Raw genomic sequence first — 26,559 nt, forward strand, 5'->3', positions numbered from 1 at the left:
ATGACCTGGTTGATTGAGACTAGGAACTAAGCAGGAAGGTAATGTCAAACTGAAATTTCCACACATTATCTAAAAATGTAATTCATCAGCTTCAGGGTAGGAGGAAAGTGCTTTCTGAAATGTGTTAATGGGAAATTCATTTTTTTTCTTGTCTTCTGGGAGGTGTGGCAGGGTGATTTCTCTTTTCAGTCTGCCTCCCCCACCCCACAACAGCCCCATTCCACATCTCCCTTATTGCTCTTAACTGATGAACTCTGTATCTGTCTTCATTCCTTGTAAGAACTAAAGATCTTTAAGTTGCCTTTTTATTTTTTCTACAGTCCCCAAATTGAGCTTTGATGGGAGAAGATATTTCTAGTTTGGAGAGAAGATAAAATTCAGATAGAGACCATATATTTGGATAAGGCTTTTACATTTGTAAAACATTTTCATTCAGCCAACAGTATTTATTTAGTGTCTGCTCTCTCAGACCAAATAAATGTTATTCCCTTTCCTTCTCTTCTCTTAAATTCTGTATCAGGGTCTGTGAAGAAGCCAGAGAGGATAAGACATAGTTTGTGCCCACACATTGCTGCCAGCAGGGCAGTGATGGGGGAAGCCAGGACAAAGTATGGGGTCCTACGGCAGCCTGCAGGTCTGGAAGGGGCTGGAACGCATGTCTGTCCGCCTTTACTGTTTTGCGTGTGATGGTAGTGGGGGTGGGGGTGGGGGTGGGGGGTGTTTGTTTCGTTTTTCACCAAGGTCCAAACTGACCCTTCCTGACCCTGGCTAGTAGTTTCATTAGCACAGAAGGACGCATCACAGAAGGATGGAGTTTTGATGGAATGCCTGCTATGTTTCAGCTACGTATTATATATATTATCTCATTGAAGCTTTATGTCAGTTATGTATGATCAGTGGTATTATCCCCATTTTATAGATAAGGAAGCCAAGACTTAGAACAGTTAGCTGGAGAGTGGGGTTAGATCTGTCTGACTGCAAAGTCTGTGATCTGTTACCTTGTCACTCTGGCTGTGCTAAATGAATATGAACACATCAGCTATGGGTGTTCAAAAGAGAGAAAGACGACAGTAGGCTGGGGTTCTCAGAACAAGTGTCAAATGAGCCTTGATCTTGGTAGAGAGCAGGTTGTGGGAGACCAGTCCATGAAGAGGGAAGCAGTTGAGCAAGGCTTCAGAGACATCTTCAAGGAATAGTGAATGGAACAGTCAGGACTATTCCATGAGAAAGTGTTATTAGTGGCCCCTTTGTGTTGATGAAATAACTGAAGCTCAGAAAGGTTAAGTAATTTATCCAAGGTCATAGCTAATAAGTGGTAGGGCTAAGATTTGAACCCAAGTTTGTCAGACTCCAAAGTCTGTGTTTTTTTCTACTTTCCTAATAAATAACCCAACCTAACACAGAAGGAGGTGGACAATTTGCAGACTCCCCATGGCGTCTGTGATTTGAGGATCATTGTTTATCTTGCTGAGGTCAGGCACAAGTTCTCTCCGTGACTCTCCTTGCACCTACTTCAGTTTCTTGCTGACTTACAAATTTGGTTTTCTGCTTGGCCCTTGTTTTGCAGTTGGATGTCTGGTGATATGTGAGGTCCCATTACCATTAAGTGGATACAGATAGTTCGGGTAATTACTCTAATTCCTATGGCTGATAATGGAATTTCTCACCACAAACATCTTGACTCAGATTTAATCATTTTATTGGCGGTATGAGCATAAAACGTATACTTAATAATCCCCCAAATTTCCCTTTGTGTCTGTTTTCAAAGGCTTTGACATTCAGTACTTCCTCTGACCCTATCAAAATAGCCAACATATTGAGGCCAGAGCCTCCCAAAGAAGACTTGAGTCAAGAGCACTTGGCTTCTTGTTTTCCTTGCTCTTTCTTCTTTTTTTTCTTTTCTTTGCTTGCTTCCTGTCCTGCCTCCTCTTTTTGCCTTTTTATGTACTCACGTGCCATTTGATTAAAAGAGGATTTGAATTGGCTTTGTAAGATAATATGAAAGAGAGCTAGAATTAAAATAGCTATGGATTTTTTAAAAAGCAAGGTAGAGCAAAATGGGCATAGGATGAATGGTAAAAGGAGAACCAGAAGGAAAATTAAATTACATGTGGCTAGGTGACTTGTCTGAGAAGTAACCAACCACTTAGCCTAAGTTTTCTTTACATGAAGGAAAAATGGATGGTGACAACCTTGATCCCATTCTCAAGTGGTAAGCAGGATCCCAGCCCCCCCCCCACCTTCCCCCCGACACTCACATTAGCCCACAGACCTCTGTGGAGACACTTGCCAGCTATAATACAGGATGGGATATGAAGCCTGAACTCACATACATAGAGTTTTTCTTTCTTCATCTTTCTTGCTTGAGCCCATGTTGGATTGATTGACATGTTTTTTTCTGGCCAAGGAAGTCTGTGACAGAGAGAGGCTGCCTGACTGGAGTCCCTGTTTTCACTGTTTTTGTAAACAATGTGCCAAAGGAAGTGTTCTGAAGTGAGCTTCCTTGCCTGCTGCCATGAACTGAGGTATTAACTGGTCTCCAGATCTCTTCAGTCTTCCCCTCTCCCCTCAAACCCTGAGGCTGGGCACACAGGCACTTCAGTACTCTGCTACCATCTTCCTGGTAAGGGTCCCTGCAGTGAGTTCTGGCAGGTTCTGCATTGCCCAGGACTCTGAGCTGGACAGCAAGCAGGAAAATCAAATGTTACTCTCACCTTCTGGCCCTGACCCTGGAAACTGGAACTAGTTCTCAGCCACCTTTTCTCTTCCCCAGTGCCCCTTGCCAGTAAGTGGAGCTTTTTCAATGAGACAGACCACTGTCTAAGTACAAAAGAAATACAGCACTACCCCAGAGTGTTCTACCCTCCCCAACATACACACACATACCGAATGCTTCCTTCTCAGAAATACCAGACACAGTGCAGTGAACTCTAACCAGAAGTGAGACAGATATCAATAATATCTTGCATTACTCCCCAGCCCCTCTCACACACACACATAATAGGTATGTGCCTGGCCTTGCATAAGTCACTTTTTCCTTGTGGACCTCCCATTTTCTCGGCATACAATACGAAGATAGATCCTTACCCTACCTTCTTTGCATGGGACTTGGAATTCAAACAGCTGACACATGTGGAGGCACTTGTAAACTAAAGCAGCCTATAAATGGGAGGGGCCCCTTCTGTCTCTTGACTGCTTCCCTCTTCTCACCAAGTGTCCTACCCCTGGGCCAATAGATGGATGAAGACAGAGGAAAGGAAAAGTAGGTATCTATTTGTTCTTGGTTCAGTCCTCAGTTATATAATTCCAAATAGGAAATAGGAAATGCCGTATGAGAAGGCAGGAGAGTGGAATGGGACCTTACATTTATTAAGAACTGCTGGATGCCAGTTGCTTTATATTTGTTATCTCATTTAATCCTGACCACAACCCCAAGAGGTAATAGCAGCCCCATTCTTTAGATGAGGAAACCAAAGCTCACGTTGTTTGAAGTGACTGACCGAGCTGTCTGTGTACCCATGTCTGTCTGACCACATGCTGTTGCCAGTTGGAACAAGAGACTTTCACAGAGAAGGTCCCTCGCATTCTTGCTGTTTCATCCTGAGTCTTGCATGTGGCTGTGTAGGATGTATTCCAGTAAACCTCAGAAATAGCTACAGTAATAATGAATAGCAGTTTTAGTGGTTCTGGAAGATTGTAAATGAAAGCCTTCAGTTCAGTATTTGAAAATGCCAGGATGATTTCTGAGATTGTTTTTAAAACCAGGCCACCTCTATGAGTGGCAACATGATAAAATGGAAGGTTCCACCAAGTTCTCATTATAGCTATGGGACTTTCAGTGGATCAAACTGTTCTGTGCCTCAGATTGTTGTACATAAAATGGGGAAAACGACACTGGTTCTTTCCACCTTACTGTGTGTTGATGGGAGATGGGCTACTAATGTGTTGGTAAGTCGTTAAAGTGCTATACCAATTCAGGATATTACTGTGGTCACCTAGAAGATAGAACATTGTGACGAGGGGATTTGTAAGGATAAAGCAAATACTAAACCCCTTGTGATAAGCTAGTTTTACTTTCTAGTCTGTCTTCCAGATGTTTTGTTCAGTTATCTATGTACATCTCAACAAAAGCTGATTAACTGCCTCAGACATCAGTGTCTAACTGTTATTAATGCTCAAGCTGATCAAATTACAATGCCACAGATCCTACTTGTGCTGTTAATATTAGATTTCGGATTCCGGTCTATAATGAATGATTTTTCCTCCATGCATTGGAAAAATTGGTTAGCAAGGTTCATAAGAAAGTTTAATTAGCAGGCTGTTTGTGAAAATAGTGGTCGTGAGTCATCATTTATAATGTTGAATTGTTCTTCTGTTCCTTGAAGAGCCACGTAGGATCCTTGTGTTTGGGAAGCTGGTGTCTGCATGCTGCCCACTTGAACTGCCCGTGTAACAAACTAATGACAAAAACAGCACATTTTAAATCCGAGAGAGGAAGAAGAGGTGTAGGGTATTTGTATATTTGTGTATGTGTGTCTGTGTCTTCCCGGGGAATATCATAGACCTACTATAATCTGGAACTGTGCTAGGCAGGATAGCTTTGTGATTAAGACGTAGACTGCTTGTGTTAGCATCCCAGCCTCATTAGTTACTAGCTGTGTAACAGGCAAGTTTTTCCCCTCTCTGTGCCTCGGTTTTCTCATTTGTAACATAGGGATATTGATAGGATTATTGTGAGCATCAACATATAAAACATGCAGAACAGCATCTGGTAAATAGTATATAATTCTTACAGCAGTTCTGTGAGGTGTAGGTATTATTAGCCCTATTTTACAGGTAAGGAAACTGGCTCAGAAAAGTTAACTAACTTGTTCAAGGTCACACAACTTCTAAGTGTCAGAACAAAATTGAACCCATGTTTGTTTGACTCTATTTTTTAAAAATTTACTTTAGAGAGAGAGCGCGCGAGCGGGGGAGAGGGGTAGAGGGGGAGAGAGAGAGAGAGAGAGGGAGAGAGAGAGAGAGAGAGAGAGAGAGAGTCCCAAGCAGGGGCCACATCCAGCGTGGAGCCCGACATGGGGCTCAATCCCACAACCCAAGGATCATGACCTGAGCGGAAATCAGGAGTCAGACCTCAACCGACTGAGCCGCCCAGGCATCCTGTTTGACTCTGTTTTTATCTGCAATACTAAAGTGGCTCCCAGGGTATTGTGCCTAGTTAGTTAAGTATAGATAATGTGCAAGTGTATGGCTGTATCTGTGCACCTCTACATGTGTACTTCTGCTTTGGTGTCCATACAGCCACACACAATTATGTTTTGTTTCTCCCCTAGGTCTTTGGTTCTCTGAGTGAAACTCCTTGAGCTATTGTATGCTGATACATAGTGAGCTAGACCCAGATTTGTACAAGATGAAAATATGTCTTCAGACATCTGACCCCCTCCCCACTATGCATCTCTGTCCTGTGTCTAGATTATCCCAGAGCAAGTCTGTGTGGTGTCCTCTGAGAAACAGAATCATAGACTGTTACAGTAAAAAGAGACCTTAGAACTGTTCTCTGGCTTCATTTCCTTTTTCCTGTGGGCCCCTCTGGTATCTCAGGAACTATACCTCAGAGCTGGGGCCCACACCCCCAGGCTAGGGTAATTATATCCTGAGGCAGTATTCTGTCCTGTTTCAAAGAGTAGTGCTCATTTGGGAATCTCATCTAAAAGTCTTTCCCAAAGGTGTTTAATAGGTTATATGTTTTTTTAAAAGAGGTTCTGTGACCAAATGAGTTTGGGAAACTGAAGTGAACCAAATTAAAAAGGGTTGTTTTTTTTTAATCACTGCTTCTTTGAGTCTGTGCTAATGCGTGTTACAAATCTTAAAAGGAATGTATAATACATAACATTGCCCTAGGAACATTTTTTCCTCCAGCATTTTATGGACTGTCATTCTAAGCCAGGAGGAGCTAGGGATAAGTTTGTAGTAGAAGGGAAGGAGGCAGTTTGGGATAGTACCTACCTGATGACCTCCTGTTTTCTGTTAAGAAAGAGGTGGGGTTCTCTACTACACATGAGTGGGCAAGCAGAGGCCTTGGAGTCCTAGGAAAGTCTTAATGGCTCTCAGGAGAAACCGAATATGGTGCCAGATGGATCCATCCCTTCTGCACCAACACAGCCCCATCAAACATTAGGCATTTTTGTTAAAAATTACTGAGTACTAAGCATGTTCTGGGCATGATTTAAATCATGAGTTCCTTTGGTTTTCTGATTGTCAGGGTAACATTTCATTTTCCATTGCCCAAAAGAGGTGAGCCATAGAAGGTATTTATGTTTTGCAATTCTCACACACATTCCTGGGCATTTCTTCATTTTCACCTCTCCCAGGTACTTGACTCAGTGTAATGATGCTGGTCACACTTGCACAGAATAGCCATTCCCTAAGAAGCCCTTAGCTTTAAAAAAAAAAAAAAAAATCAAAGAAGATGGCTTCCCTCCTTGCTTCTTACACTACAGACCCATTTCTGCATGAGTCCTTTTGTTCTTGGGTTTTTGTTTCTTGATGTTGTCTTATTTCTTATCTGCAAGCTGACTGGTGATGAAAAGGGAAAATGTGCTTTGATTCTTGTTTCTTTTTTTTTTTTTCATGGATCTGGGAAATATCTATTTTAGCATTTGTCAGATCCTAACATGATCATGAGATTCCTGTCTGGTACTTCACTATCAGTGAACTCCTTGATGATAGGGATGGGGTACTCATCTCTGCATTTCACACCGCTGTTAGTGGTGAATCCAAGGCCAGAGATCCCCAAGCCCTGATTTCAGAAATGACACACTGACAAAGATTCTCCGACAAAGTCCTTCTCTAGCTCTGCACAGACAAGTTATTTTTCTCACCTCCTTCATCAAGAGCCATGAATTTTCTTTTACTTTGGATAAAGACAGTTTTAATAGATTTATACTCAGTTAATATTTATAAAGCATCTACCTTGTGCCAGGCCCTCTCACATAAGTTATCTCATTTAATCTAAATCCCAACATGATATCGGAAGCCTCCACACACGCCTTCTCCACAGTGTCTGATGGGAGTTTTGGAAGCCGTTGTCTTAGTGTTACACACAGCACTTCCTTTCACCCACAGACATTTCACCCACAGAATCTCATTTTGCCCAAAGGCTAATTACAGTGTATACAATTACTACTAACCTGATGACTTTTTCTACCCCTTCCTCCTTTGTTGTTGTTAGAACATCGTTTAACATCAGCTGCGTTTCTGGAATCACCTGTTGGTTTTGCATCCATTCTGGGTGGAAAGTCTTGTCTGTCTGACATCCAGACCTTTTGTTGTATGTGAGAGTAAGCCAACCAAGAATTAAGAATTCTGGTTCATTTCTCTGACTAGCTGGGAGTTTGCCAAAATCCTCCTCTTTTTGTTTCAACCCTTGTTAAAAATATGTTTAAATGTTTGACTATTCTTTCCTGTCTGTAAGAATATTCTGAACATAATTTAATTGAGTGTTGTTTCGATTAAGAATCTTTCATTGCCCCAGGGTCATCAGTCTGAACACTTGTTTTTGTGTGATAAATGCTGAAGGGTGAGGTGGTTGTCGCTGAGGTTTCTATTATCCATTGTACATTACCTATTTTTTCTCTTTCAGCTTTTTTTTTAAACTAGCTTTTTATCTCATGAATCGCCTTTCTTCCCTGAACAGACAGAAGAAAAATAGGGTTCAGATTAGTTTCATTTTGTCATTTGTTGAGGTATATTATTGAAATACATATTTGAAGATCTGTCGTTGGAGCAACTTATTTTATAGGACAAACTAAAAGAGGTTTAAAAAAAAACCTCCTTTGGGAATTTGTTGGTTGGCTTTCTTTGTGGAATATTGTAGTTTTGTAACCAGTCCTTCCTGCTCTGGGGACTGCTGGAAATCATTTTGTATACTCTGCATTTCCATGAACCTTACCCCAGTAACACAGGCTTTGTTTCACATTTACTTGAACAGTTTGGGTGATACTGCCTCTGAAATCAGGAAACTCTGTTAAAAGCCTATTTGGACTTTGGAGCCAGATGGACTTGGGTCTTGGGATCTGAGGTCTCTGGACATCAGTCTTCTTGATTGTAAATGGCAGTGATAATGCCTACCTTGTAGGATTGTTTCAGGGAGCAGATGAGATGAGAGAAATAACGTACTCAGCTAGAACTTAAATGTTCTCACCAAAAATATGAGTAAGTAAATAAATAAATGTGTTTTATCATTGCACATCATATCAAATCGTATCATATCATCATGATGTACACTTTAAATATCTTACAGTCATATTTGTTGACTATATCTCAGTAAAGCTAGAAAAAAAATAAAGCACTCAGTACAATAACTGGCACATGGTAAGCACTCAAAAAATAACTATTTTTGTTCCTATTTATTCATTGAGTTCATTCACTTATTGAGTTCATTCACTCATTCATTCATTCAACATAGATTTATTGGAAGCCTACTATGTGCCAGACGTTGGTCATACCAAGATTAATAAGATCCATGTCCCTGCCCTTAAGGGATTTAGGGTCCATTAAGAAATACATTTAGTTCAGCAAGCTCATACTGAATGCCCACTGTGGGACAAGTGTTTTGCTCATTGCCATCTTGATGCTACATGATGAGTTCTCAGCTTCTAAGGAAACTACGTCTACTTAGGAAGCCAGAATGTAGCCTCTGGAAATAACCTAGTACTGGTTCAATGTAATTTTAAATACTTCAAGAATTTGAAATAAGGGAGACCAGGTCCTGTCTTTTTCAATAGTGTTTGTTGTTGGCAGAAAGCAGACACACTCAGAATTTCAGATGCCTAAATGATTCTTGAATCTGTGCCAGAGGTATGGGGAGATGTCACATATACATCTGAGCCCAGATTCAACTTGGAAACAGTATTGACATTTCAGGTTGATACCAACAATCAGCGGCCTCCTGGAAGTAGTGGCTGTGAACAGAATGGCAGGTCTGTCTCCTCAAGGGATAGATGCTCATGCTTCCTCCTCCTGCTGGAATGCCCTTTTCCGTCTATTGTGTGGCTGTCTCCTATCAATCTTTTTGAATTAATCTCAGAAATCCCTCTCTCCTACTGTCATAACACTGAACCATACTCTACTATCATTATTATTCATAAGTCTGACTTTCTAGTAGACCATGAACTCCTTGCTTCTTCCTCAGTCCTCAGTTTCAGAATCTGGAGAACAGACTTGAAGATGATTGATACTAAAGTCCTTTCCAAGACTGTCATTCTGTGATATACTAGATCCAGTTTGGCAGGCACAACCAAGTTAGAAAGTGGGAATGGGATACTTGGGTGGTATATATTGAAATTAAATGAGAAGAATGAGGACTTAGAGATAGTACTAGAAAACTCAGGCTCTGTCAAAGTCTCAGACACACTGTGCCATGTCCAGCAGGTGTTTAGCATACAAATGAGCACATATTCAAGAAACCAGGGCACAGCAAAAAAAAAAAAAAAAATGCACAGGCTCTGGAATCAGAGGAGTCTGGCTACTATTCTGCAGCCAAATAACCTTGGATATGTTACATCTACTTCCTGGGCCTCAGATTCCCCTATTGTAAGACGGGGATAGAAATGCCTGCCTCAAAGTGGTGAATCACTGGACTCTACTCCTGAAACCAGTACTACACTATACGTTAACTAACTTGAATTTAAGGGGCACCTGGGCGGCTCAGTTGGTTAAGCCTCTAACTTTAGCTCAGGTCATGATCTCACAGTTGGTGAGTTTAAGCCCCACGTTGGGCTCGCTGCTGTCAGCACAGAGACTGCTTCAGATCCTCTGTTCCCCCCTTCTCTCTGCCCCTCCCCTATTCTCAGATCCTCTGTCCCCTTCTCTCTCTGCCCCTCCCCCACTAGCGTCCTGTCAGAGTCTCTCTCTCTCTCTCTCTCTCTCTCTCTCTCTCTCTCTCAAAGATAAATAAACATTAAAAAAAACTAACTTGGGGCACTTGGGTGGCTCAGTCGGTTTAGGGACCAACTCTTGGTTTCGGCTCAGGTCATGATCTCATGGGTTCATGGATTTGAGCCTCATATAGGGCTCTGCATTAACAGTGCAGGGCCTACTTAGGATTCTCTCTCTCCCTCTCTCTGCACCCACCCCCTACCAATCACACTCGCTCTCAAACTTAACAAAAATTTTTTTAAGCTAACTTGAATTTAAATAAAAAAAAATAGTACTTACATAAAAAAATGTCTGCTTTAGAAGTTGTGAAGATTTAAATAATGATATATGTAACGTGTTTTGCTTGTAGGTGCTTAGTAATTAGTCTCTATCCTTTTTATTTCCTCAGTTAGAAATCAGGATAAACTGAAACACGTTGGGAGTGTTGGGTCTAAAATAAATACGATTTAGCTCTTTCCCTGCTGCCCCCCAGGAGTGCAGAGGGGGAGGCTAGGGTACACTCAAGATTTGGCTCCACCCATAACCCACCACCATGGCCAGGGAAGGCATTGTAGCTGGAGGTATAATGGACATTAATACTGCTTTACAAGAAGTGTTGAAAGACTCATTCCACGATGACCTAGCACATGGAATTCACGAAGCTGCCAAAGCCTTAGACAAGCAAGCACCAAGCCCATCTTTGTGTGCTTGCGTCCAACTGGATGAACCTATGTATGTCAAGCTGGCAGAGGCCCTTTGTGCTGAACACCAAATCAACCAAATTAAGGTTAATGACAACAAGAAACTAGGGGAATGGGTAGGCCTCTGTAAAACTGACAGAGAAGGAAAATCCCATGAAGTGGTTGGTTGCAGTTGTGTGGTGGTACAGGACTGTGGCAAAGAGCCTCAGGCCACGGATGTCACCAAGGAATACTGGAAATGCAAGAAATGAACAATAAAAAACTTAGCCCTTGTTCCTCAAATTAATAAATAAAATATAATTTAGAACCTTTCATCTTAGCGTTACAAGGGATCAGTCCGTCTTGCTGACTGCTGCCCCCTTCCCTGATAACAAACATTGGTCTCTGCATACTTCTAGTCATGGCACCCTTACCACCTCACAAGGCAGCCACACTCTCATCAATCATTATTAGAAAGTTCTTCCTTTTATCAAGGCAGAAATCTGCTCCCTAACTTTCTTCTCCCAGATCTTTATTCTCTCCCTTATGACAAGCCTACCCCTGCTTTCCCATGACAGCCTTTCAAATATTAGAATTGGCTCTGAGCACCTCTAGAGTCTTTTCTCCTTCAGACTGAAGACTACAGGTCTTTCAGATGTGTCTCATGGTACTGATTCTTCTGGACATGGGTAAGGCCCTGGTAAAAAAGTTTGCAGCTCTTCCTGGTCCCTTTCTGTTTGGTATATGGGAAATTGAGTGGGTTAAGAGGATGTAAGTATGTATGTGAATAGATCATATTCATCTGTTCACCCAACAGGTATTTACTGACTATCCAACAATGTTATGGATCCTTTGGTAAGTCCTGGGGATACAGAGATGAATAAAATAGCATCTTGGCCCCAAGTTGCTCCTCACCTAGTGAGGAACAGGGATACTTTAAGAGATGGTTTTGAAAGGATATGTCAGTGAGATCGTTCCCCTGATCTGCAGGGCTGAGGGGAGTGGGCTGGCATGGTTTTCATATATGTCTTATTCCGCAGCATTATAGAGTCAGTTTGAAGAAACCAGGGGTGCCCCTTTCCTCTGTTCAGTCACTTAGCAAGTGCAGTGGGGGGCTGCCCTCACGTTCACTTGTGTCATTGCTCTGACATTCCAGGCATGCTCCTGCCTCAGGAGCATGTTATGGTTTGTGGGATTAAGCCCCACATCAGGCTCTGTGCTGACAGTACAGAGCCTGCTTGGGATTCTTTGTCTCCCTCTCTCTGCCCCTCTTGCTTACTCCCTCTCTTTCTCTGTCTTTCTCTCTCAAAATAAATAAATAAACCTTTAAAAAAAAAAAAGATTTCTTCTGTTTGGGATGCCCTGCCCTCAGAGAGAAGGGACTGGCTGCCTCCTTTCCCTCAGGTCTCTGCTCTCACGTCACCTTAGCAGCGAGACCTCACTTGACCATTCTATTAAAATATTGCAACCCCATCCCCTATACTTTTCCCTCCTCTGCTTTATTTCCTCCCCAGTACTCACCATCATCTGACAACTTTTATATTTTATTTATGTTTCTTGTCTTGCTCCATCACCCTCAATCAGAATATAGATTCAGTGATGGCAGAAACCAAGTATTTTTGTTCTCTTCTAGTCTCAGTAAATGGAACTATGTCTCGCACATGACAAGTGTTCAGTAAATACCTGTGGGGTAAATTCATGCAGTGCTTGGATTCAGCCCTCAGGTTGGAAGGTCATCCCTTGGTAGGAAAATCCTATCAAAATTTTACTGTTTCTTCAAAGCTGAGCTCATGTGCCTCTACCTCCAGGAAGCCTTCTGTACTCTGCTCAGAATCAGTCTTCGTCTCCTCTGTTATGTGTATACTTTTGTTATTGTTCTTGTTCTTGTATATGGTTTTAAAATAAATATCTCTGGTATATTTATTATTTTTTCTGAGCTATAATTAATTCTTATATCTATTTTTCCCTTCTGCATATTAAGTCTCCTGAAGTCAGGAACAATATCTTGGTCATTTTGGGGCCCACTCATGGTATCTGGCATGTTGTAGATGCCTGTTATACATGGAGTCTGTGTGCCTATAGCATATTATGTGCTCCAATATAAAAGAAAAGCATCAAAAACATTCTCTCCCTTTAAGAAGGTTGGGACCTCAATGAGAAGATAACAGTCTCATAGACAATAGTAGAAAGCAATATTTAATGGGGCATGAGAGAAGAAAGACAAGGAACCAGCATCCACTGAGCATCCGTTATATGCCAGGCACTTTGCATGCATTATCACTTTTAATCTCCCTAATAATTCCATGAAAAAGTAATCTTAAGTTCATTTTACAGGTACAATTACTGCAGCAGAAAGGAACAAAGTGGGAATGCAGAATTGGGGGATGAAAAGAAATAATGTATACAAAGAAATTCTGAGGACTTTCCCATCTGTGCTTCCCTTCCCTGCTACTAAGGATTAGATGTATAGTTTTCTCAGAAACCAATGTGTAGGGACATTACTTGAACTTGGTTAGCTAAGGCCACACAGCAATAAGCTGAAGCTGCATTTCTTAATCATTACATTTCTGTATCAAGTCTCCAGATGATGCCAACAATACTGGTACAGGGACCACACTTAGAGTACAAAAACTTTAAACCATACTTAGTTTGAAGCAACTGTGTGAACTACCAAAAGAAAAGAAATTCTCTGACTAGTTGGTTCTACTAACCCTGAGCCTGCAGAAGAAAAGTGAAGACCCAGAATGCCCAACACCATGTAAAACCCACAGAGGTGGGGTGGGTGGGAACAGAGCCATGGATGCTCCAGAATCTCAAAACATCCCCAGTCAGTGTGAAGAAGGGGAAGAGACCCCAGCGCAGAGTGTGTGCATGTCCTTGAGTGCTTACTTGATGCTGGACACTCTGCTGTGCCTTTTCACAGAAGCCAGGCCCTGTGGAGAGAAAAGCTTGAGCCCAAAAGTCACACAGATCTGGGCTTATTCAGATCCTAACCGTGGACCCTACTTACCGGTTACCTTTGGGCAGGTTACTTAACATGTCTTAGTCTATTGTTCTTATCAGCCCAATGGGCCTGATGGTACCCATTTCACACAGGATTAAATTGGGTAACAGTAGGCCACTTAGCACAGTGCCTGGCACAAGGCAGACCCTGAATAAATGGTAGCTGCTGTTAGTCTATGTGTTAACATAGTTAACCCTCACAGTGATTCTCTGATTGTGAGGATAAGGGATTATCCCTGTTTTCCCAGATAAAGGAATATGCTGCTGAAGCTTAAATGGCTTAACCAAAGTTATACAGCAAATAAGTTTTGAAACACACACACACACACACACACACACACACACACACACTGTGTGTGTGTGTGTGTGTGTGTGTGTGTGTGTGTGTGTGTGTGTGTGTAATAACAGCTTCAGGTCTCTCTGACCCTCCTTAGGGTGTATTCAGGTAGATTTTGAGCCATCTGACATCTCAGGACTGGCAGGGAGGGAGTCTTGGGATTCATAGTTGGCTGCAGTTAACGCAGCATGCGGATTACTGCCATGCAGGTGATCTTAAGGTGACTGGGGATTTTATCATGTGCTTGGAGAACAGAATTTCATCCTGAGCTCGGGGTTCTAACATTCACAAGAATCCTTACTCAACTCAGAAGTTTTTATCAACAGCAGCTACCCATCTGGCTGCCCCCTCAGGGACTTTGCAGATGAGGGGAGTAGCAGTTAGGTTTCTGGAGAATGACGATTTTTGAAGAAAGAAAGAGCAAAGTGTGCAGGTTGGCAGTGCAAAATGCTGAGGCCCTTTCCAGCCAGCCTTGCAAAGGGATGGCTTCTCTGTTGCTGCCGTCAGCCATGAGGATGTCACATTTGGGGTCCTGCTGTCATAACCCCCAGGACCCCAAAGGCAAGGGAAAACAACTTCTATCCAGAATGACCAAGAAAATGGTACTATAATCAGCTATAAGGGTGATTCCTAGAGTCTGAATGCAATAAAAATGCTTAGCACAACTATTGAAGATAATTTTGTTTTTCTTAGATGATTCAAAAAAGCCTCAGAGGTATTTCAGGGCTTTGGAATAGTTGTCAGGGACATTTTAGTTCAAATGGAGTTAACTGTGAGTATGGCAAAGGGTACTGGATTTGGAGTCAAAAGATCTAAACCAGGGGTCAGCAAACTATGGCCAAAAGGCCAAATTGAGCCCACTGCCTGTTTTCCTAAATGTGTTTTATTGGAACACATATTGTCTATGGCTGCTTTCATGCCACAATGGCAAGGTTGTCATGACAGAGACCAGAGGACCCACCAATCCTAAGCTACTTACTATCTCACCCTGTATAACAAAAGTTTGCCAATCCCTGATCTAGACTAAGATCCAGCACTATTTTCTCTGATCTTCAGTTTCCACATCTATAAAATGATGATTATCTCTCCCATGGGGTTGTTGTGAGAGTCAAATGTGACAGAATGGGTGGCAAAGCTCTTTGGAAATGCAGAAGACAGGCAGCACCTGATCTGTGCTGGAGGAGAGCTTACCTAGACATCCTTTGTGCTTTCTTTTCCAATCTTTGGTGTCCACTTGTCATGTTCCCCCTTTCTCACAAATGGAAAAAGAATTCCCTAGGTATCCCACCTTCCCCCCAAACATAAAGCATTCTTCTAGAAATGGAGGATTGGTACAAACATATGTATCCACTCTTTCGTCCCTCAAATATTTGTTGGGCACCTACTGTGTTCAAGGAAGCAAACTTTTATAAGCTAGTTCTTGTAGGGAGAAATGTTTGGTTTCCAAGGGGAGAAGTTGGTATACAAATTATTACAACAGAATAGAGATGTTGCCATGTCAGAGTAGGAGGACCCATCATGTGTTTGTGTGTGTGCATGTACATATGTGCAGTTTATAAAAACAGAAATATTCAGGTTCAGATTTAAGAAAAGCCTGTGAACCTCTTTAATCTAAAATACACTGAAGTGCCTTAAAGTGTAGCCATTATGTATAACTGTTTCCCTTTGGAAACTACATTCTAATTTTAAGTTTCCATCCCAAACTACCAAGAAAGCATTTCCTGCCCATGCATGGTCACTGGGGATCCCTCATCTATGCCTGCTGGACAGGACTATTAAGGAGTGGTAACACATGTCCGGGTGGTTGATCACCTGAGCATCAAGGAGTCAGGTGCTCACTGCAGTTTACAAATTTTGGAGGCAGTCTTCATTTTATAATATCATCTGTTCTTTATTGATTTTTTTATTGATGATTCAATAAACATAACTTCAATGATTTAATTGTTTTATTTGACCAACTTGCTATCAAAATAAACTCCTAAAGTGAGAACAAAAGTAAAGTTAAAAAACTTAATGTTCTAAAAATACTGTTGCTATACCTATCTGGTGAAATCTTATTATTGCTGATAAAGAAAAATGTAGTTATTTGGGAAAAAAATAATAAGAGGACCTTATCTATTTCTGGGAGGCAGATAGGCACACACTTGGCTCTAGGCTCCAGACTGGGTCCCCTGGGCCTTCCCAGCATGATGGCTCTCTTAGTCCCCATGGAAATAGTGTTGGTATTTTTTGTGAATGTGTTTCATCTACATTTTTCCATGTGCATTTAAATATAGGACTGCAAACCCAAAACTCATCAAACAATGTATGTCCATCATACATACAAGTTAAAACATAGAATTCTTCCTCATTTTACTCTCCCCCCTACTAATCATTTTTTAAAGAAATGAGGCTTGGGTTTTTATATTTTCTACCTTGGGATTTAATCCTGTCTAGAGTGTTTTAAAAGAGACTGCTTAGTCTGCTTAGGGGGTGCCTGAGTGGCTCAGTCAGTTAAGACTCCAACTCTTGATTTCGGCTCAGGTCATGATCTCAGGGCTTGGATCTCAGGGTTCGTGAGATCAAGCCCCATTTCAGGCTCTGTGCTGTCAGCGGAGAACCTGCTTGGGATTCTGTCTCTTCTCTCCCTCTGCCCCTCCCCCCATTTGTGCTCACTTGTGCCCTCTCTCTCTCTCTCAAAATAAATAAATAAGCAAGCATTTTTAAAAAGAGACTGCTTAGTTCCATCGAGTATTTTTTATTAGACTTAGCTGGACTCCTACGTTGGCAAGAAGCACGTGAGGAAGCCATTTGTGAACAAGGTAGCACAGGTAGTTTCATTGTGATGCCAGTTTATCTCATGTCTTTCATTTCCCAGGCAATGTTCTTCACCTCCATTCCCCTCTGCTTGAATGCAGTGTTCTGTTTCAGAGTTTGTACCTCGTTATTTCAGATCAAGGAGAATCTCTAGTCTTTCCCCCTCTTCCTTTCTGAAACGATGTTCATCTGGTTTTTAGTTTTTCCCAAAAGCACCTTCATTCCTGATGTTAAGTGCAGTTTCTCTCTAAACCTAGAGCAGGTGATGACAGCACAGTTGTGCTAATTGCAGTCAACCTGAGGTGATGGTGGGTTTGGGACTGATACAGGCAGGTGGGGAGGTATGACACAGCTTGCTGGACAGGAGTCCTTTCCTTCACTTGACCTTCAGAACCTTCCTAGGACCTGAAGCAAGGGTCTAAACCAAAGATAAAATATAGAATGTAAAAACATAGCTGCTGTATTTATTTTAGATTACCATAACTATATGATAATTAGAAAGAAAGATCTAGTGTATCAGGGAATGTGCATCACTGGTAGGCATGATAAATTTCTCCACATACATTCCATCAGCATGACGAATCATGAACTATTTGGGTTTAGGTTCAGTGTTTGCAGCTAAGTGGTGAGTGTTTTGTCTGTATTTTTTCATATTTCATTTTAATTTTATAAAAATTCAATTTAGCTGGATAGATTGACTGTCTGACTTGTTTCCTAGAACTAGCTAAGGTTTATCATTGAGATTATTGCTTTAAAAATGCCCTTCAAAGCATCTCAACATGGTGCACAACTGTTTAAATAAATAATTGTAAGAATAGTTTAGTGCTGCAATTTTTAAGGCTTCTCTTATTTACAAGGAAAATAGAACTGATAAATTTGAATGATGAAAATGGATTTAATTAGGTGAATTTAGTTGGGCTTGATGAGGTGGAGCCAAATTTAGGATAATGATATTTTTAAACTAATGCCTCTTGTATTTTAGGATTTGCAAAAGTTTCTCAGAACATGTGGCAGGGTCGTGTAATTCACACACACCTCTCTCTCACACACACTTTTACTCTTCTGCACACACACATACACACACATGTAGAAGGGCCCCAGCAGCTAGAGTGTGTTTAGCATTCGCTCTTCCTCCTTCAGTTACTAATTCTGCCTATAAAGGGTATATCTGGCCAAGTTTGCTCCTGTCTTTCCTGTTATTCCAAAACACAGAGGAGTTTTCTAATGGAAAGTATTGTCATTTTGGGTTTTCCATTTTGGGGACAAAAGTGGGCACTGAGCCATTACTCATGATCCTCTTTGCTTGAGTCCTATAAAGGATAACAAAGTCACCCGTTTTCTGATCCAGAACCCAACTTGTTTTCCCAGGTTCCCTCCTACAACCAACACAAACACAGACATTTACCAGCAAAACAGAAGCTGTTGGAAAGATTTTTTGGCTGCTGAAATGGGCTCCTGTCACCAGGACATGGCAGGCTTTTTGCTGTATTGTCTCCCAGCCCTGGCCCGGGTACTCCAGAAAGAGCTTTATGTAATCAGTCTTCCCTGACATGTGACGTCCTGTCATTTTCCTCCCTTTCGGCTCCACTGCTGCCCACAAATCAATAACATTGCTTGGGAAGTTCAAGCTGGTTTTTCAGCCACCCTAAGCTCTGTATTTCTTAAAGGGTATGTCAAAAAATGTAAAGTTTCCTAATGATATTTCTGGCTGATGACACATGGCAGAGCTGATGGACTATTTATAATCAGTGGCACGATCGCAAGCACATTATTTTTATTTCACTTGGGGGGAGCCCTGTCACTTGCTACCTCTCTTTGCAGACAAGTTGATGCCATCTCCACCTAAAGGAGCTAAATCCTCTTTGCAGAATGTGTTTGCACTCTCCCCTTTGTGTTAGGAGCTCCCCAGTTCTTTCTAATAGAACCTCCTCTTTTTTTTAAATTGTTCTTGGGCTGGGAGGGGAGGATGATGAGGGCAACCAATGATTTGTAGCAACTGCTTTAAATTCTGGTCATGCCTTCACTATAAATGTCTCAGTCTTTGCTGCTCAGATCCTGCTACATTCCTCTGAGTGTGGGCGTGGCTGGCATGACTGAGGCAGCAGACACAGCTACCGCATTCAGCGCTCGCCCCAGTTTTACAGGACTGAGCATAGCATAGCTGTCTTTCGTTGAGCAGCTACTATATTCTAGGCAATGTACCTGGTAGGCATTTTATACACAGTGTCTCATTAACCCTTTCAAACTTGTCTCTGGCAAGTGCTGTTATCTCCAGAGAAGACATATGGGGGAAAAAAATTGGGACATCCAGTGACTTCTCTCCACAGTCACACTGCCCATAGGAAAAGCCCCATGACTCCAGTTCAGATCTAACAAAGCACACCTGCTCTCGTTCAACTACCTTTTCACCTCTGTCCAATTAAGTGGACACTTGTGTACGTATGTGGATGTGCAGGGGCACTTACCCATTCCCAACGTGGGCAGCTGCTGGGAGTTCATAGGCTGACCAAAGTGAGAGATGGAAGAATTGGAAACTTCACCTGGGGTAAACCCTGGTGTAAAATAAACCATATACTAGAGGAGGGTTTTGACTCACTGCAATGGGAAGTATTACTGCTATAAAGATACTGAGCTCTCTTTCTCTCTTTCTCTTTTTAAAATGTTTCCACAGGACAGAGTTTAGGGTATGGATTCGTTAACTATATTGATCCAAAGGATGCAGAGAAAGCCATCAATACTTTAAATGGACTCAGACTCCAGACCAAAACCATAAAGGTAAGAAGTGATATGCTGTCCTGATTGGGAGGCACTGGTTAAATTTTGTTCCTTTGATCTCATAAATCCAGGCTATCAGGGAGCTGGAAGTGGTGTTCTTTATTTATGCAAAGGACATTTATCATCCACAGTGCTAAGTGGAGGACACAGATCATTACAAAGAATGAGATGTAGGCTGAGTAGAGGGAAGGGACTGGAGGGCAGATGGGGTGTCAGGGCCCACCAAGAAGGCCTGTGAGCCCAAGCCTGCAAAGATGGCCAGAACTAAGCCATGGGAAGAAGCTGAGCCAGAGAAGCTGTTCCACACAGAGGGAACAGCACATGGGAAGCTGTGAAAATGAACGTAAACATTATGAGTGGGGAACAGCATATAGGATAGCATGGTCTGATTTGGGATGGGAGGTGGGCAGGAGCCTCATGTGGCAGGCTGAAACAGTTTGGCTTTACCTAAAGGGGACAAGGACCTCCCTAACTGTGACTAGAAAAGAAAAAAAAATCTGTTATAAATAAACACTAATATAATAGGGATGGGGACTATCAAATTGTTAGGAACACAGTAAAGGAATGACAGAAAAAGTAACATTCGAGCAACTGGAAAATAATTAGAGCTGTAGATAATATCTCAGGTGGGGTTGTTTTTTTTTTTTTTTTTTTTTTTTTAATTTTTTTATTTTTATTTTTGGGACAGAGAGAGACAGAGCATGAACGGGGGAGGGACAGAGAAAGAGGGAGACACAGAATCGGAAACAGGCTCCAGGCTCTGAGCCATCAGCCCAGAGCCCGACGCGGGGCTCGAACTCACGGACCGTGAGATCGTGACCTGGCTGAAGTCGGCCGCTCAACCGACTGCGCCACCCAGGCGCCCCTCAGGTGGGGTTGTTTTAAGTCGAAAAAGAGAAACAGTTACCCAGAGCCTGTTTCTCCAGAGGTTTCTATGACTATGCCGTCACTCTCTCAGTTCAGATTTCCCCTTGTGGAGATCCTTCAGGAGGTGGTGCTGTTTGCTTTGAGGGCCCCCTCTGATAGCTAGTGGTGGTCTCCTGGATGGAACCTTCTCCTCCTCCTCAGTCTCCCTTCCCCTTTTTCCCCCACCTCCAGGCAGCATCCTGCTTGGGGGCAGCTGCCAGCCCATTAATGAGTCCCATCCTTCATAGCCTATTAAACCACAGGGAGGTGTCTCCTGGGCGCTCTTATCCTCACGACAGCAGGTCTGACGCAAAGTAGGACAAAAGAGAACCTCTCCCAGAATGGAAATCTATAGATGGCACCAGCTCTCAGCGTATGAAAACACAAAAGCAGAACTTTTTAGTTCAACAGAGCCACTTTTCCAACATCAGGACTGACAGAGAGAGACTGTTGGTGTAAGATAATTTCAGCTAGGAGGTAATCAAAGCAAAACCAAAACAAAAATCTTCTTTTTTTGGAATATTATTATCCGATTGTCTTCCTTCCTTCCTTCCTTCCTTCCTTCCTTTATTTTAAGCAGCTTTACTTTTGCAATTGAGTTTAGCTTATTTCCAAAAGTGCTTGCTTTCATGATCTCATACAATCTGTAGTACACAAAGACCCCCAAATCAGCCTGATTCAGGCTGCCTCAGTCTCATCTTACAATCAATCCCTTTGAGCTATCTAATGGAGAAATAATTAAGAGTTGTTTAATTATGGGGTAGTCCTCTGAGAGGCAGGAGGATTAATTTCTTTCAAAGGAAAAACATACCTATTTTTACGCTTTACGTGAAGATGGGATGCTCACGTCCCTGATTGTTTGATGAGGCCACACCAGGTTGAGAGCTGTATTTGTGGGTTTGATTGATTTTTCTGTGCTATCCAGTTCAGCATTAGAATGTCAGACATTTACTCTTCCCTTGATGGACACGCTGACCTTGAACTGAGAAAGGTACTTTTTTTTTTTCCTCTACAGTTTTCTTGAAACCCCAACCTTCCCAAGAGTTTAGGATCAAATCATCAGCCATCCATTTTACCTTTTTTTTTTTTTAATATTCCATGAAGCTGTTGAGTTTCCTGAAAGACTGATTGGACCTGGCTTTTCTGCGCTCAGAATGCACCCCCTGATCCATCAAGCCATCAGAAGTAGTGCTTTGTCTAAATAGATCTTACAGACAAGGAACGTCGATTATTTTCTTTCTGCAGGAAGGCTGTCTGCCTTCTCTTCTCTACATCCGTTGCCCCACCCCCTCACCCACCCTGTGCTCACCCTGCATCAAAACGCTGCCAACACATTTGCACCCAGCAGTAACATGGGCTTCCGAGGCATTGTAGGATTCAAAATGCATGATGCCATGGCTGAATCAATAATTTCCATCCTCTACTACGAATGAAAATTTAATGTGCAAACCTGGGGATTTCAGCCCTTTCATTAAAGCAGTTTATTTGCCTTACTAAAAATTAAGTTTGAGTGATAGGTTCTTTTATTAACTTTTCTTCCCTTTCCTAAAGGGACACAATGTTTAAGGTAAAAATCATATTAAAGGGAAGGAAAAAAGCAAACCCTTTTCATGTGCTGTTAATAGTCTCATCATTTATTAATTTTTTAAAATTGCTTTTCTGCCTTTCAGGCCACTGTTTACTTCTGCTTCAGTCTGCTTTGATAAGTGACATGAGATTTATCTCTTTGCTCTGACTCCCAAGAAGGAATAGATAACTTTCATATCTGGAAAAAACAAATATCTTCCTGGAAGCATGCTTTACAGAGATCTGCCCAGAACTATCTAGTACATGTTTGCAAGATATGGTCAAGTTTGTCCCTCCTTCTCACATTTCTGGAGCATTTTTGAAGTGCTTTGTGCAAAACACAATACTTTTTAAAAAATTTTTGTTTAAGTTTATTTATTTTGAGAGAGAGAGAGAGAGAGAGAGCAGGGGAGAGGCAGAAAGAGAAGGAGAGAAAGAACCCCAAGCGGGCTCTGCTGTGTCAGCACAGAGCCTGATGCAGGGCTTGAACTCACAAACTGTGAGATCGTGACCTGCGCCAAAACCAAGAGTCAGATGCTTAACTGACTGAGCCACCCAGGTGCCCCAAAACACCCTATTTCAAATGTAATGTACAACATAGCTGCAGGAAAACCAAGAGTTAATTGTTGTTGTTATATTTTAATTCCTAGGTTTTAATGATTAACTGCTAGATTCAGGGATAGTTCTAGAAAGCCCTAAGGGAAGGGTGTAGACTATAGTGAGGTGGAAAGCAATAAAAATGGCAGGTACTAGTCAGCTACTACAGATTGTTTAAACCCAGATTGTTGCCAGGTCTTCCAATTATTCAATAAAAACTGAAATCTAGATATTTTTAATGCCAAATCTGTCAATTTCTAAAGGTTGGAAACCAACTTAAAATTTTTAAAGCATAGGTAGTCAGGTCAAACAAAACTTAATAGTTGACCTGTGGGCAAGCAGTGTGTGGCCTCTGAAGTCAAATTTAAGTACAAAAACACTGTTTTGCTTATTGGACGTGAATGATTCATTCACCTCCTAGTGGAAGGTGCCCCCAAATGATGGTTCCCTGTTAACAACTATTCATTGTCGCTTTAGTAAGGTGGATGTAATGTGACTATGTGCCAATATCAAAGGCATATAGAGGGCAAGGCCAGGCCTCTGTCCTCAAAGAGAATACAGTCTTGGCATAGACACAGCATCAAAGCAGAGAAAGAACGTGATTCATTAATTAAGCCCCTATGAGTAGTGTGGATGACTGCAGATAACGTGCCTATCTGGATCAAACAAATATATTTTTTGGAAACATGCGTTACAGTGATCTCCTAGGAACATCTAGTACATGTTTGCAGACGTGACTACAGAGGAATTATTCTTTGAATTATAACTTGTTTAGTGGGAGAAAGTGGCCAGGCTCAGAGATGAAATGACCTGTCCAATGGCACATCAGTGACCAGCAGCTGAGCTGAGCTAGCATCTGAAGGGCCTGTGAAGGACTCTGCCACAAGAGGAGATGCTTAATATATGAGCATATGCTTGAAATAATAATAATTATTTATTATAATTATACTACTAATAATAGTAATGCTACCTTATATTGAATATTTACTGTGTACCAACAGTAAATATTTACATGCTTGAGAGGATTGAATTCTTGAAACATCCCTAGGGCTAGATGCTTTACACACATGAACTCTACTTCTTAAGATAGCCCTGTAAGAAGGTGCTATTCTCTCCGTTGTACAGTTGAGGAAACTGAGGCCCAAAGAGGGTAGGAGACTTACCCAGGATCACATGGTTGGTATGTGAGATTTGGAGTAAAGAAAGGTGTTTTAAAAATAACTCTAGCAGTAGGCTGTAAGTGTTGGAAGGTCACACTGTGTGTTTGCTCAGCAGCACGTGCATTCTATGAGATTGTTTGGGTCTGTATTTGGCTCTGCACACACAGATAATACTCCCTGGCATGGGAAGGAGATATAAAAAGCAAACAAATTGTGTGGTTCTTCCAGGTTCTTCATTAAGCAGACTTGTGGTTTGGGACTTCTGCCATCAACCTGAGTACAGACCTAAGTTCAGGTCTTTTCTTCTTGAACCCCTGCTTTCCAGGCTCTGTGCTAGGTCCTGGGATTTAGGTGACCCAGAGATGGCAGTGCCCTAGACTTTCTCCCATCTACATGTGTTAGAGAGGCACAGAGCATGGACCGTGGGCTTACATGTCTAGCCTGACAGACCAGCCTGGCACTCCACTTGGGAAAGTGGGTCTTATCTTAGGATTTCAACTCTGAACACAGTGGAGATGATTTGCCCCATTTAGAGTTTTGAGAGTGCTCTTTGTTGAGCTTTTCCTCACTTGTCTCCAACAGAGATCACATTAGACTTTGGGATGTATTGGGTTGAAATGACTGTGGGTTCTGGAAAATGATTCCCGGTACTCCTTGACCCCACAGTGGATGCCTGTCCCAGTCCTGGGCCCTCTCCTCTCTCCATGGGTTCTAAAACAGCAGCTTCTGAATTCACACTGTAATTTCAGCTGCTTACTAGGAAGCACTTCATTGAATCCAGCTGTAGTGGTCCAGCTCTTTGTCGCATTAATTAGTAACAAAGAAAATTAGATGTCTGTAGTACCTTCAAAAGAGATATCTTTACAAAAAGTTTGGATTGATATTCAAGTTACACTGAGAACCTTCAGTAAAAAGTGATCCAGAGTGTAATTTGAGGGTTTGGAATCATGCCCAGTAAATCTTTCAGAATAGTGGGAGACCAGTTTGGATTTTTAACCTGAGTTCGAGGAGCAGAGGAGTAAAGAAGTGTTCACTACTCTGCCTCCAGAAGCTCCTGTCTCATGGGGGGCACAAACATACAGAGAATCTTCTCTAATGCAGTGGGATGGGGCGCGGATGGGGCGCTTATGGGGCTGCAGGGCTGCCCGTTGGTTTGGGGTGGAGGAGTGGGGACCCGGAAGCTGTGCAAGGTTTGAGCAGGAAAGGGACTTGGTCAAAGCAAAGTTCCAAGAAGGCTCATCTGGCGAGGGTGTGTCACCTGGGGTGTTGGACGGATGAAACCAGTGGCTTGCAAGCTGTAGTGGTAGGTTTTTGTCAGCCTAGACACTGGTTTTCATTAGCTCTTTAGGAGCTGTTTTTACTCATTTTAAAAGCAAGGCATGCTTATTTATAAATAATTTGGAAAACACATTATCGTATAATGTGGCAGTATCAGCCATTCCCAACTCAATACTGTTAACGTTTTTATATATTTCCTTCCTTTTCTCATTGCATTACAGGTTTACAAATGATTTTGTGTCTTGTCTTTTTCAAATAATTACATTAAGCTATTACTCATATTAAAAAAATACGACTTTAAAGAAAACATTCCCAGAGCACAGCTCTTGTGCAAACTGGAGGTGTGAGTGCTTTCAGGACTGGAGCAGGAAGGAGGGGACAAAAGGCTGCTTCTGCCACTCGGAGTGAACCCAGGAGGGTTGGCACTCAGTCAGGAGAGGGGCTGTGAGAGTTAAGAAGGAAGCTTTATCACAAGGCAGCAGCCCAGCTCCAGAGGGAGCAGGACTGAGAAGGAGAAGGTGCATTGAGTAAGGGCTTTTCAGAAGGAAGAAACTTCCCATCACTGCGAAGGAAAACAAACTGAGCTCCTGTCTTCAGGCCTCTCTGTACCATGATGCTGCTTAGCCATTTCTCTGTTCTCGCTTTATTCTTCTAATAGCACTAACGGTGCCTCCAGGGGATCTTTCCACACTTGAGTTTTGTAGGTTCCAGTATGCCCCTCCCACTTCTTCCTCTTGCCAGGGGTCATTGGGGCGCAAGGCCTCCTTCCCTCGCCCTGCAATCCACCTGCCTTGCTAGAGGCCTCCGTTCCGCTGAAGCATCTTTTCTTTGCACTCGGCATAAGCAATTATTTCTCCTATCACTGCTCTTAATGCTTCCCAGAGAGTTGGCAGATCATTTTTTGCTGACGGGTATCACCCCACCCAGAAATGATAGACTGCCTCCCTCAGTCTTATTAATAATAAAAAAGGCATTTTTCTCTCCTCCCCCATTACAGCTATAGTCAGAGCAGTGTGGGAGCACTTCCCCCACCAAGGTCAGCAGGGGAGGCTGGATCACTGAATCCCCAAGGACCCAAGAGAGGGCACATAGCTACAGCAGTGGAAACTGGAGACTCGTTTACCCCAGTTGTACCAGGCTGCTCTTTCTCTCCGGTGAGAGCTTCCGTTTGCCTGCTCTGCTTCCCGGTGCCCTGCTAACTTCTTCTGAGTGAATGATTTCAGATACAGGTGTAGGAGTTTGAGAGAACTAGAGCTTCCCTGCTCTCTCTGCCCAGTGAGGCTGTTACAATTCCAGTATCTCTTGAAGGTTGTCCACAGTGTCCTGGGTCTGGATTACAAAAGAAAATCAGACAGGTACAGGTTAAGATGACACCTTATATTGCTACCTTATATTGGTTTCAGAAGTGTGTGGAATGGGACTTGGGGGCTTTAGTTGTCTACAAGTGTGAAAGAAGCCAACAGTAGGATGTGAGCTGCTTTAAAAAAAGCCAGTGCACCTTGGCTGTGTTAGGAGAATTGTAGATTCCAGGTCACAGGAGGTA

General features: G+C 42.3%; 1 protein-coding gene, 1 long non-coding RNA gene and 1 pseudogene across 7 annotated transcripts in view; 2 read left to right on the top strand and 1 right to left on the bottom strand.

Annotated features, from left to right (window-relative positions):
• Positions 1–26,559, top strand: part of ELAVL4 (ELAV like RNA binding protein 4) — a 154,411-nt gene that overhangs the window by 109,676 nt on the left and 18,176 nt on the right. For all 6 annotated transcript variants that reach the window (XM_042952243.1, XM_042952242.1, XM_042952239.1 and 3 more), the window contains exon 3: positions 19,406–19,509. In XM_042952243.1, coding sequence (XP_042808177.1) covers positions 19,406–19,509 — 104 coding nt within the window. The remainder of the gene's footprint in view (positions 1–19,405; positions 19,510–26,559) is intronic.
• LOC122227624 lies at positions 10,472–10,870 on the top strand (annotated as a pseudogene).
• LOC122227627 lies at positions 16,660–26,325 on the bottom strand. Its single transcript, XR_006206160.1, has 2 exons — positions 26,140–26,325; positions 16,660–17,152 (listed from the first exon to the last, which is right to left on the bottom strand). It is a non-coding gene; the product is annotated as an uncharacterized LOC122227627 (long non-coding RNA).

The sequence above is a fragment of the Panthera leo genome, chromosome C1, assembly GCF_018350215.1.
Source record: "Panthera leo isolate Ple1 chromosome C1, P.leo_Ple1_pat1.1, whole genome shotgun sequence".
In the NCBI taxonomy this organism is placed as follows: Eukaryota; Metazoa; Chordata; class Mammalia; order Carnivora; family Felidae; genus Panthera; species Panthera leo.